This window comes from Crassostrea angulata, chromosome 10 (assembly GCF_025612915.1).
Source record: "Crassostrea angulata isolate pt1a10 chromosome 10, ASM2561291v2, whole genome shotgun sequence".
Taxonomy (NCBI): Eukaryota; Metazoa; Mollusca; class Bivalvia; order Ostreida; family Ostreidae; genus Magallana; species Magallana angulata.
In genome coordinates, this window is record NC_069120.1 from 6,672,503 (window position 1) to 6,686,904 (window position 14,402).

Consider the following 14,402-nt stretch of genomic DNA (forward strand, 5'->3'; position numbering starts at 1 on the left):
AGACAACAGACAAATTGTGATCAGAAAAGCGCACTTGAGCCTTTGGCTCAGGTGAGCTAAAAACATGGCATGGGCCTTGTTTATATAACGAAGAATTGTTTATCTTGCTCTTTACTGCGCATAACTCGAATTTTAGTTGATTATTAGAAATGCATTACTCAAGCATTGTCAACAATAAAAATGGAAAAAAATAAATTTTATCAAAATCGTGACCATACCCCTTCAAGCAAGAAAATAGAATATCCATATAATACATCTTAAAAATAAGTTTGGAGCTGCGCAGTTGGACAGCTGTTCTGAGTGATTAAAAAGGCAATGTCTCGTTCTTGTATGCATACTTTTCAAACAAAATGACATGTAGGACTTCGTATTTATTGTTTTTCTATCTTTTGGCAACCTTTTTGGCCAGAAACAAGCCAGTTCAAGAAATGTTTACATTCTTATCCTCAAATGTACAAGATGGCCGCACACACCCCTTAATGATGAATGGGGACTACTATTACCCCTTGTTAACAAACAATATGTTTTTAATGATACATGTTACTGAAATCTGTAATTATTCCTTGGCATTCCAAGAATTTTTTGTTGATTGTAACTTAGAACTCTTCTCATTTTATGGTTATTACCATTGCTATTGATGACAGTTGAGGTTCACCATGGTCTGTTGCCACTACATTTAAGGTATAAACTGCCTTCCCATCAGAATTAATAGGAATTCCCTTTGCATCATGTCTAAGTTCCTTTACTATCAAAATCACACCCTGTATAAAACAATAGTTTTGTTTTGAACATATTTTTTTGACTAAACAAAAGGATCAGAAACAAGTTCTAACAACTTACAAGTTCCTCTCCTTATAATATATAATATATATATATATACAATAGCAGTAAGCAATATTTTATTTTATAGAAAAGATTTGAGTTTTTCAGAATATCTAAGAAATGTTTTTCAAATAAGTAAAGTTTAGTAAATGAGTAAAAAAAACATGGTTGTTCGAAGTTTATATCACTTTCAGGCAGGTTTAGAAGTTCATGATGGCATTAAATAAAAATAAAAACCACCTTTAAAAAAATAACTAGCATTTAAAAATAAAATTTAGCTTTCGCCAAAGAATGCGAAACGTTTGTGAATACAAGCGTTAAGTTTGCAAAAATTGCAAAACTTTTGCGAATAAACGCGTTACTTTCGCGAATAAACTGCTTTTTAATGGAAAAAAGTTTGTATTTTTATGCTGTACGGGTTAAATAGCGCATATTCAAGCATATTCAATCAATGTTCAATATTTTAGGATGGCTTTTTTAAAATTGGCTTGGAAAGAACACAAGGCTGATTAAATTATCTTAACAGTGTATTTCATAAAACAATTTATATAAAAGATACTGCATACATAATTATTCTCGCCCCGTGTTTTTTACGTCCATCTACTCTGTCACCCCATTTTGAATTCACCAGATTCCATGGTTTTTTAGTATGTACAAATTGAATCTATGACATACGTATATACTCTTATATAATCTCTTTCTTACCCAATATAAAACAATAACATGGGAGATATAAATCATTATTTATGATAGATGTATACTGTTTTTATTGAATACCCGTTGACCTTTAGCTCCGTCCCACTTTATTTGCTTTTAATTTTCATTAATGCGAATACATTATTTGCAAGTAACCCCAGAGTTAAATTTGGCAGTGAAGTCACGTGATATGTAGTATTGTCATATCTGCTTGATATCTTCAAATACATATCCTCTATAGTACCGATACAGTTATTTTTATTTATTGAAAAGACAGGGTTGTATGTGATGCAAACCAGAACAAAACTCACTTTTAAAGCCTCTACAAAGACATCAATAATGCAGCATATATTATAATAAATATCGGTCCAAACTAATCAAGTTATGTCATATTTATTTAGTCTTGTTTTTAGACAATCAAAATCATTGTAGAAGTGTTTGTATTTGTTGTATATAACATCTGTTTAGGGATATAATCATTTATAAATTGTAAGGTAAACACGTGTTGTTAATATCAGAATTATTATTAGAATAACGGTTTTGATTGGATTTGATGATTATACGGCAATGACCAGACTTGTGCGCAATAGGTAGTTAACTTGTGACCAGATTTTATACATTTAAAGTAATTTTATGTTTCACTGCTAAACGTCAAACCCCTCTTCCCTTCACTTCACTGTATATCTGATTCGCCTTAATTAAAATAACTAAGTTAAGTCTGTTACGCATATGCAGGTCAATCAATTTCTACTTATGAGTTTTAATTTATAAATGTTTTTTATTTTAATATTTGGTATAACCAATGAATAAGAACAAAAAATAAAGCAACTAATTTTTTTACAGTATGACTATAAATTTTTTTTAATCAAGGCCTTTTGATTGCTTTTCCCACAAAATTATGACTAAAAGAAGTTTATAAATAAAACAACTTGTGATTCAAATAATAAATTACAATTTCACACTGATTTTACCGACGGTAAAGCTCATATTACTTTATACTATAATAAAAACATAGTAAAAAATCTTTGTATAAGAATTTTTTTCTGATTACATTATAAAGGGTAAAAATAATGTATGCCTTGTTAATTTTCGTCATATTAATAACCATTTGTGATTAATAGATATAAAAATCTACCCATATTCATTTGTATAGTTACAATTACATGCATTTCATAAAAAAACAACTTTCATTCTTTATACTTACTGGGTCTGTAGAATTCATTTTGAACAGACGATCATAATTATCTCTCATTGTATAGGTAACATTCCCGTTATTTCCAATATCCAAGTCAGTTGCAGTAAAACTAATTTTCAGGTTTTTACTTGTACTTCCTAATAAACATTGAAATACTAGTTAATGAAACGCTTTTTGTATCAATGTTAAAGATTTGAGAATTACATAAAACATGTATCAATATTTTTATTAGACTTTATGATCTTCAGCACGCAGCAAATGCGAAAGAATCAAACTGTCATGCTCATATGACTTGCAATGCCTTAACTCTGTCAAAATAATCATATTAAATCAACACAATTTTCTAATCTATCTCTCCAATGTGAATTAATGGTATTTACTCTGTCAACAAAATATATTCTGCATTAAAGGAGGCTCGATGGTCAACAAATGAATCATCAAATCTGCCTGAAACTTACAGTTATGATTTGTTTAGCTTTAAACTATTATTAGTAAAGGAAAACTCCATAAATGTTACCTTTAACATTTGGGTACTTTCGTATTTTATTTTACTCAGAGCTCTCTTTCAAAAGGAGATCAATACAGTCTAAAAATAATCAGGACCATCGAGTCCTCTTAAACTGTCTACACTTTCTATTTTCAAACAAACCACAAGCATAATAAGAGTATCTCCGCTGTCAAAAGTATCATCAATAGGTCCTGCGATCGTCAAATGTTAATTTGTATTTAAACTGTCAACAACATTTATTTATATTCACAACTTTTTCATACTGAGAATTCTAAAAGCAGTACAATGTTGAATGCCTTTTCCGCAGCTTGTTCTTGTTGCATGAATTCCAGAAGAAAACACCTGACTATCCAATGAGTGATTGTGTCATTTATTGACCAAATAAATGACAGAATTATAACTAAAGCACATTAAATGTAGAATTACAATTATCATTTTCAAACAAACCACAAGCATAATAAGAGTATCTCCGCTGTCAAAAGTATCATCAATAGGTCCTGCGATCGTCAAATGTTAATTTGTATTTAAACTGTCAACAACATTTATTTATATTCACAACTTTTTCATACTGAGAATTCTAAAAGCAGTACAATGTTGAATGCCTTTTCCGCAGCTTGTTCTTGTTGCATGAATTCCAGAAGAAAACACCTGACTATCCAATGAGTGATTGTGTCATTTATTGACCAAATAAATGACAGAATTATAACTAAAGCACATTAAATGTAGAATTACAATTATCATTTTCAAACAAACCACAAGCATAATAAGAGTATCTCCGCTGTCAAAAGTATCATCAATAGGTCCTGAGATCGTCAAATGTTAATTTGTATTTAAACTGTCAACAAAATTAATATTTTGCATAGTCAACATAATCATCCTATTGTTTACATTGTCAACCAATGATTTTGTCCTTGTACAAATAACCTAATGATTCTTTCGACACCTTCAACACATTAGTGTGCTATTCTGATACATATCAAGACTTTCTATTCCTTTTAATCATTTTCTCTACACTGTCGACACAATAATTCTGCCGTAATGCTTGCAACACAAGTATTCATCATTGTGCAATCAACATGAACCCCAATCTGAATTTCTAATAAGGTCTGAAATGTACACCTACCTTCAGAGGTGTTGTACTTCAATATTGTGCCAGTAAAGTTTGGACTATTATCATTGACATCCAGCACAGTTACATTAACTATGGCTCTATTTGTCTGCATTGAAAAACTTTGTCATTATTTTCATTTCTTAATCAAGTTCCAATGAATATCTAGAAGAACATTTTACACTTATTTCAATTAATTAAAACAGCCAAATAAACATCCATTGTGTCCATTAATCAAATCAATATACACGTAGATATTAGGTCAGTTTTTTAATTTTAAATACTTGAATAAAGCAATCATTCACCAGGAACAGTGTTAAGTATGATAAGCATAAAGAATTAGGCTGGTTATATTGACTCTTGGCTGGTACTAGAAACAGGCTGTCATTTAAAAAGAAACTTTTATCTTACTGCTTTATTTCCATGGTTGTCATGTACCGCTACATGTAATGAATAATTTGATATTTTCTCTCTATCTAAAGACAGTTTTGTAGTTATCTGCCCAGTCTTGGCATTCAACTGAAAAGGCTGGTTCTGATCTGAAGTTATAAAGATGAAGAGTAATGAAAACCTTACTTTAATATCCCTGTATTCAACTATGTATGTATGAATTCACGAAAAGATACAATTTATTTCATATAAATATAGGTATATAGGTATACGTAAAAAATATTCATTGCTTTCTAGAATTGACATAAAATTTCTAAACTCCAGAAAGCTTTTAATAAACATTTGTGAAATACAATAATTACCTATACTGTCAGTTTTAAAGTTAAATGAAGTTTAATTTTTCTAACATTTATTCTCAAAGACAGTGTTAAAATTAAACTGGAATCAGGTATATTTACAATGTGTATAGCAGATAACACATATATATATATATATATATATATATATATATATATATATATATATATATATATATATATATATATATATATATATATATATAAAAGGGGTTATAAGGTTAAATTGAGAAAAATAACACTTGCCACTAGTTTTCAGTTGGTAATTAAGAGAGCTAGAATCTTTATCCTCTGCCTTCACTTGACCAACTAGAGTCCCTGCAGGCTGGTTTTCAGACACATGGAAATTATACATAGTCTTTTGAAACGTTGGAGGTGTGTCATCAACGTCCTCCACAATGATAGACAGAGTACATGTACTGTAATAAGTAATAACATTTCTTCAGCATCATCAAGCAGTCATCATTACATGTAAAATGCACTTATGAAACAAATTTCATGATTTAAGATTCGTTACGCGATAGCATTAGGCTATATGTTTATGCAGCATAAACATATATGCAGCATACCCCCCACCAAAACTAAAATCTTCAATATTCTCAACTATGTCTGGGTTCAAACGAGATATCATTTCATTAGAAAAAAAATTGTTTTGAAATATTGCCTCTACTTTGTCACGATAAATAGCGCAGCTAAAACTACAAGTCGGTGGAGATTTTGCATGACAAATGATATTAAGTATCCCTATGATGACGTTGAAAAATTAAGGAATGTGTTCGAAATTTCAAACTGACAAAATACGTAAGATTTAAATATGAATCAATATAAGGAATATGTTTTCTGTCATTGTCAATTTCTTGTAAATCTTGAAATTCTCCCTTAAATTGTACTTATACGTTTACTGTAATGTAACAGATGTGTATGTTCATTAAAATTGATTAAAAAAAATCAGTGAACAAATGGGATATACTTTAATACTTATATACATCAGTATCTGATGAAGCATGTTAGCTAATACTTTTCATTCCAAATATGCCGAATGAAGCATCAAGTATTAATATTCAAAAATAAAATTCGTTTCTTACATCTATTTTTCAGAGAGTCAGATCATTTAAAATGAAAATGTAGCCAGGTTTCATTGTGTATAATAATGCATCAGTATAACAATGAGCTCGTACAATGGCCATTGCAACATCGGATATACAATTTTTTTAAAGTATTTACTTATTTCTTGATATTTTTGAGTAGAACTTTAAATGACGAACTCCTTACTTATCCAATTGTTAGATTATATAAATTATTTAAACTTATTATGTCACTTTCCTAATGCTTAAAGTGAATAGATAGTCGCATGCTACTAACCTGAACTCTCAGTTTCGCCGTTAACTGGTACAGTACCAGTAAACATTATGTAATGAAAATTTTTAATAATCTTTAAAAATCATTTTCCTCATGTGTCATTATTATGCCTTTTGTTACCATTGTACCTTTATCAGCCAAATAACAACAGATCTAGAATGAAAGTGATCAGCAGCAAATATTTATATGTTGATAAATTGGAACCTTGAATGGATGGAGTCTGAAGCCTTTACAGTGAGATTAAAATCATGATCTCCAGCATCATAATCAAGGGCAGTCCACACAGATATTTCTCCAGAAGTTTTATTTATCTTGAAATGATTCTACAGAAGAAAAACACTAAACTAGTCAAATATATTAAGATAAACATAATTGCAGTATACGGAAAATAAATGAATACCTAATATTCCTTGCTTAGGATTTACACTATTAAAAAATCCGTCCTGCAAACTCTTACTGACAGAAGGCCAACTCCCTGATTTTATTTTCACATTTTCATGAATGATATATGCCCTTTTATTTTCATAAAGGACACATTACCAAATTACACAGCGCTTATGCTTAATTATGTTTGCTTCAGTGCTGCTACTTTCAACAATTTCATCTTCAGACTTTGTATTCAAACCTCCAAAATTATTGGCTTCTCATTGCTGGATTGAGAATATATCTTGAGGATAACGAGAAAAATTACATGAGAGGCCAGCAGTCAGCATGCTTCGGCAAGACTGACTGTGGTTTTTCGAAGATGGTAAACGTCAGGGTATTCTTTATTAATAAAAACCTGAAATGAATGCATAAGAGCCTAATAATGTATCCCACACTTTAATTTGTCCTCTGGCATTCCTTATTCTAGCTCTAAACTATAGTTAACTTTGTCGCTAAAGGAGGAATATCCATGTTCCCGTTAGATATTAACAGTTAGATATTTAATTCACTCAGATATGTTACATCATATAAAATATCCGAAGTATAAGTTGCATGAATATACATGCATGTAAAACGTCTATTGGTAACAAATTGATTGCATCGCATAATTACTTTCTTACTCACACTTTAAATATTGTGAAATACAGCAATTCCATATTCCAATAACCTCACTACTTTTCTTTATATGTGATGAAACATAGATGCTTGGCTTTGTAATCAAAAGCAACAAATAATTCAATTATTATTAAACATAGATACTTGCGCAAGTCAATAAGTTTACATCAGGGATTTTTTGTTGGTCAAATTGTTGTTATATTGTCATGTCGGTATGGAGGGATTAAGAATACAAATCGAGGGAATATATATACTTTGCATTTTTTTGATGTAAAAAATGTAAATAGATATGTTCAAATGATTCATTTTAATAACAATCATTCCTAAACAAACGTTTACATTGTCGATGCTTTTTTATAGACGGACAAATCAAAACACCAGTGAAGGACTGCAGAGCTATGAAAGTCTGTACTCTGTACACTAATGTTAACTTGGAAAGAATACAAAGTATACAATAATAGCATGGAAAAACAATGACAAAACAGTTCAAGTTAGGCTTTAGGTAATAAAACTTGACATTGTTTTATACGGATTTTTTGCGCAACTCATTGTGATTTCATAAAAAATTCTTACAAGTGTACAATGATCATGTTACAAACAGCTATTGATTAAATGTTTGAATATAAATATATGAGGATAGTTACCTGCGATGAACCTGAACTATGTACAAACTGATAAATCACATGGCGGAAATTTTCAGATCTGTCATTATCTTTAGCGTTTACTTTGCAGTTAAAACTTCCAGTCCTGTTTTCTTTAACTTTACATATTTGTAAACAGTTGTCTAGAAAAAAAATTAATTTCATTTATGATACATTTTGTTAAATACACTCTTTGTGTGCAACTGCTTTTAGTTGTCTAATAAGCAATCTACATAACATTTACCAATTAACTCCTTTTATGAAAACATAGCATTACATCTGCAGAGAATTGATTAAACATATCTGAATTCTGAATTCTTGTAATTTTCATTATCCAACACTTTATGTCCTTAACTGAAGTTACTACGACCGCCCTCTGAATTATTATATCAACACTTGAAATATACCGTTCAATATCATAAAATGTTGAAACAATGAAATTTATTGCGAGCAAATTTTCAAAAATAGATTATTCTATAAAATTTACACATCAATATTTAGATTAACAGTAGTATTATTAGAAAGAAAAGACGTGAATTAATGTTAAGTGGCTAGAAACCAAGGGAATCGCAATTTAAAAACAAGTACACGTAGTTCTATTTTCTTGTCTTTCATGTCCTTCTTTAACATTAGTATCAAAATTTATATACTACATATACAACCAACACTATTACTACTACTTATGATATTAAGTAGAATGTCAAGTAACCAGAAATATGCTAAACAAGTCAAAATCTTATACCTTCCAGCCGTAATAAATAAAATAGTAAGCCCAGACCAAAATGACTGAAGTACAGCCTTGTTGCTTTCTTGATAAAGAAGTCTAATTTAAATTCTTGAATATCAGTTAAACCCATGCACTTTCACCTTCATAAACGAAACAGCTAAATTTTGTTTTCACCAAAAGTTACAATATTAATAAAATTCTCAAAGATTTCAATTTCTGTCTATATAAATCTCTTGGGTTGTTCATGGAAGACACTGACTTCATGTGATTTATGGTCACCTGAATAAAATTAGATTCTTAAATATGTATCAGTATATTAATATTCATGTTTACCTTTCAATATAAAAAACTAATATAATAAACAGCTTGGATTTATAATGTCAAAACGAAAACATACCATAAAATAACGTTGACATACTCCACTCTAAAGCCAAACTCTCTTGCCAATGGATAATAAATTTCATAAACATAAATTTTTAACAGCTCTTACATGTTCAGTGACTTACTGTACTATACTTACACAGCTTTGAAATGGTTAGACTATCTGACCAACTACGCCCAATTGTCACCTAACTAGTAAACTGTTGGTCGTTGGTTTGAAACTGTTTGAAAATCATATAATTACCGATTTTATATTTCCGACATTACTACTATCTAACATGTAAACTTATGTCTGATTGGTAGAGGGTTTTTTACTAGCTTTCGTGTATAAGAAAAAAATTACAGTACCATTTACAATCATTTAATTAGACATTGGTAACTGAAGATTACCACCCAGCTCAGCTACAGTGACTGGATCAACATGTAGGGCTAAGTACACATTTCTTGGTAAATAATTACCTGCAAATTTAGGGGCTTCATCATTTACATCCTCAACTGTAATTCTGAGTGTTGTGGAGTTTGAGTGATGCGAGTGTTTTCTGTCATTACAATCTGATGCTGTTACCTGGAAACAAATATCTTACTATGATCTTAAGTAAGAAAGGTGATACTATCAAACATTATCACATTCACGGTGGAAGAGTAATACAAACTCTTAAGCAGTAATAAATTCATCAGTCACATTTATTACCCAGAATATTCAAAACTGATCTAAACTATTTGGTAGAGAATAATGAATATAAATACTCCATTTCTTGAGACTAAAGGTGACGTGGACTTAATGCTTTACTCACAGTGAGGGTATAGTTCGTTCGTTTCTCATAATCAACATTATCAGCCAAATACACGCTACCACTGAGTTGATTGATGAAGAAATGACGGTCTGTGTTACCATTTGTAATCCAGTAATACACAGATCCATACTCCTCGGACCAATCAGCATCTGTTGCTGTCACACTGTGTAAAGAAGTTACATAAGAACTGTATAGTTGAGGTTGATAAAGCTTTAAAATATCTCTTAATAATTAAATTTCAGAATAGCTTGATAAAGGTATAAGTTGTTCTTGTTATTATTTTGAGTTGTGAGGAAACTTGATTTTGTCATCTTAAAAGTTATTCCTCCTAATTTCAATACTTGACTTTGGTTATTGTAAATAGTTTCTGTTAAAACATTTGCTGTGTAAGAAAAGATAGTTGTGTCGCTGCATAGCGCTATATTTGATTCTCCGTGCTGTAATCGTTCGTAATTTCATTGGTGCCGGGCTGTGTTGTTATTAATCTACCGGTATGTGTCATTGGGGCTTTATCTTCGCATCATTGGTGCTGTAATCGATCGTTTTATTTGTGCTGTAAATGATCTAATTTTATCGGTGCTGTGCTATCATTGGTCAATGTGTCATGAGTAATGTTATTAATCCAAGCATCATTGATACTGGTATTGTTCTTTGTTTCATTCAGATGCTGTTTTAAATTACTCCTAACTTCATTGGTGCTTTAAGAAATGCATATGTCAAATCTAACTAATGTGTTGTTGTTCCCTTTAAATTAAAACTTCGTTAGTGCTGTAATTGGTGTGTCATGGGTGTTGTAATTGATTGTGTTATATTATTGATCTTTATCAATGCTAAAATAAACAATAATATCCGACTCTGGTCCTAAGAAATAATTAAAACCCGCTATCAATATACGGCCTTATAAAACATTCACTTTTTAAGTAACAGATTATTACGGGCCGCCGGAAGGCGGTCCGTTATTTGATATACATTTAAATATTGTTTCTGCGTTTCTGCGGGATAGTTCGTTTTAAATAGAACTAATATCGTTCTTGGCGCGTTTTTATCAAGACTATAATCTATTGGAAAAATTTCGGAGTTCACAATGCTTTGGGATAGGTATGCAGGACATACTAAAGACCTGAAATACTAAAGACCTGAATGTTATTAAATTTTATGTAAATGATATATTTGAATTTCTATGTGCCGTGTCAAATAAAAAGACTTTGTATGTGTATTTATTACATGTATATCTCCATGTAAAAAGTGGTAGAAAATATCATGAAATGACATACATATCAATTATTTACGCAAAAATATGACATAAATGATATTTTGAATTGACTGGAAAATTTGAACTAATCCATTTTTATTTTATCACGTGGTCCCTTGAAATCATATAAACTAATGCATAAAGTTTTAATTCAATACAATGCAACAACAAAAAACCAAAATGGTTTGAAATACATAATCTCCAAGAGAAAAATAATGAGTTGAACTTTGTATTAAAGTAATGTACAAATCAATATGTTCTCCGTTACTTTATACTATGGCAATGGTCATACAATTACCTATGGAACGCCATAGCTGTCTTAAGGTCAATTTCATATTATATGAATTGGTATATCTTTTATATGCAAAAATAATAATATTATATGCACTTGTAACATCATTATATGCAGTGCTAACATCATTATATATACTGTAACTTCTCCATTATATACAGGGGGGGGGGGAATCTTTATACATGTATGAAGTGGTAACATCATTACGTTATGTCGTAAGATCATTATGTGCAATGGTTTATTCATTATATGCTATTAATAAATCTTTATATGATATGATAAACTCATTTCATAAAGAGAAGGACTCATAATGTATTGTTGTTCAATCCTTATGTTAAGTGGTACACTCTTCATGGGCAGTTGCAAAATTCTTTTATGCAGCGAAACTTTTTGACATAAGGTGATAAGTTCATTATATGCAGTACTAACATCATGTTATGGCGTGTTAAAATCATTATGTACATGCACATTTGTATGGTGGTAAAATATACAATTTTATTATATGCCGATGTTGAGTCATTATTTGATGTGGTCAGTTCTTTACTTGATGTGATAATTTTATTATTCTTTATATGCAGTCGTAACTCTATATGATGACGTTGTAAATTGGTTCTCGCTGAAAAGTTTTAATGGGGAAGAGGTACAGTTTTATTTTGAAAAGATGAAAAAACATTGTGACAGTGTACATGCCGTATGTTTTGAATTCACGAGAGAGAGAGAGAGAGAGAGAGAGAGAGAGAGAGAGAGAGAGAGAGAGAGAGAGAGAGAGAGAGAGAGAGAGAAAGAGAGAGAGAGAGAGAGTGAGAGAGAGAGAGAGAGAGTTTGTTTATCTGTTTTGATACATCGATGTGTGATAAATCGAATGCATTTTTTGTAGAGTACGCGTTTAATTTTAAAAGTAAAATAAATTTCAAAAACTGATTGTACTTTGTAGAAATTTAATATAGCTCCTCTGTTTCTAGATCGGCGCATACAGTTAGGTAGATAACTTTATGTATCTTAATGTTAACATAGAGCAATTTGATTTCTACTTGCTGTCGTCTTTTGAATATACGTGCAATTCTTCGGAGCTTAATAAATAAATCTAATTGTCTCTTCACAAATGTTTAAATTGAGTTACTTTGCACTTGATTGTTATTTAAAATCATTTAAATAGCTTTCATATAAACCGTGGCGCTTGGAACAAACTTATCCATACATGCTGATTCATACATTATTACACGACTTGCTGGTAAACGATGTCGAAAAATATGTACATATTTTTTTGAAAACGACATATTTTAAAAAAAAAAATACATTAACTTTATCAATTGATGCCTTACTTTGTTTTAAAATCCCTCGTTCAGCAGCAGATATTTACAATTCATGTTTATAATGTGAACAAAGTCGGTAACGTTGAAAAAAATCAGCACACATGTAAAATATTACAATGACAAGCGTTTTGAAACTTATTTACCCCGACATTAATTTTTTTTAAAAATTAATTCAAAAAATACCAAGCAGTTAGTCTTCGTGATTATCCGGCCATCGTGCGTAACCACTCAGCTATACTAGACACGATGAAGTTTGCGAAGATTCAAAACACTGTTTTTTCACTTCGGAGGTTTTTTTTTTTATCGAAGTTTAATTTTTAAAAATGTGCCTCTTTGAAACAAAAATCGGATATGCCATGAAACCAGTCATATTTTTACTGTAACCATTTTACAAATTGTTGAATGCATGGGGGTCTAGAACAGGGGTGGGGGGGGGGGGGTCGCGGGGAGGACCCTACCCCATACCCCAGGAAAATTCAAAATTCTTGAATTTCCAAAAAATTACCAAAAATTTGCCTCTGACCCACTTTCCTCACCCCTTTGGCAAACTTCAGTATTCATCGCCCGCCCCCCCCCCCCTCGGAATCTGCGTATAAAATGGTCATATAGAAATGATATGAAGATATTTGCAACAGCTTTATGGAAAATAGCACAGGAACTGCAACACCTTCTTTGTAGGATTTAAAAAATACAAAAATACATGCATGGCGAGCTTAAATTTTATACAGTAAATGAAACAACCATAAAAAGAGGTTAAGACCAACCAATTTCTTTATCATTTCTTAAAAATCAAATTAATTTTAAAAAAATGAAAACGAATTTTTATTTATGTCTATGAATGAAAATCTGTCTTTCCCTTTTGTGTTGGAGGCATTGCTTAGCGAGGAGTAGCACCTTCCTGGTACATTGAAACAAAGGTCTTTCGACTTTGATTTTAAAACGCTTGCTTCTTTTTTTGTAATTTCTTTTACTCTTAAATTATCAAAGTACTGAAGTACTGACGGGAGTTGATTTTATCGATTATCATTTATTAAAAATCATCGATATGTGATTTTGCATGGCAAGTTGTATCAGTGATCAAAATATTTCTGAGAAATTGTATGGATCAACCAATGTTCAACCAAACGCTCGGTTGTCTCCGTTTTTCTCCGACAAGCAAGAGAGACTCTGTTTTGTGGGATATTAACGGAGACAGCCAAGCGTCTGGTTGAACGAGACTACATTGAGCTCTAGCGTAGGAATACATACGACTTTAAAAAATATCTAAACTGTTTGTACAATTTAAAATCTTATTATTTTCATGGTATTAATAAATAAGTTTCCCTGAAAATCAATGCTTCAGAATACATAGCATCGAACTTATCGATTATTTTCAAGTGTTGTCAGCGGTATTGATTTGTGCCTAGGTCAAAACACTGTTTCACTTTCGTTTTGCCCGAGGAAGTGCATAGGAGAGTTGATTAAAATCAACTCCCAAAAATCATACTCTACTAAAAATACATTCGATTTTTCACACAAAATAGGTTC

At 30.9% G+C, this 14,402-nt stretch overlaps 1 protein-coding gene across 2 annotated transcripts in view; it reads right to left on the bottom strand.

Moving 5' to 3' along the window:
• Window positions 1–14,402, bottom strand: part of LOC128166502 (cadherin-23-like) — a 105,811-nt gene that overhangs the window by 31,206 nt on the left and 60,203 nt on the right. For both annotated transcript variants that reach the window (XM_052831709.1, XM_052831707.1), the window contains 9 exons: window positions 10,019–10,181; window positions 9,684–9,789; window positions 8,120–8,259; window positions 6,639–6,757; window positions 5,322–5,494; window positions 4,741–4,868; window positions 4,345–4,438; window positions 2,723–2,850; window positions 627–761 (listed from right to left, as the gene is read on the bottom strand). In XM_052831709.1, the coding sequence (XP_052687669.1) occupies window positions 627–761; window positions 2,723–2,850; window positions 4,345–4,438; window positions 4,741–4,868; window positions 5,322–5,494; window positions 6,639–6,757; window positions 8,120–8,259; window positions 9,684–9,789; window positions 10,019–10,181 (1,186 nt within the window). The remainder of the gene's footprint in view (window positions 1–626; window positions 762–2,722; window positions 2,851–4,344; window positions 4,439–4,740; window positions 4,869–5,321; window positions 5,495–6,638; window positions 6,758–8,119; window positions 8,260–9,683; window positions 9,790–10,018; window positions 10,182–14,402) is intronic.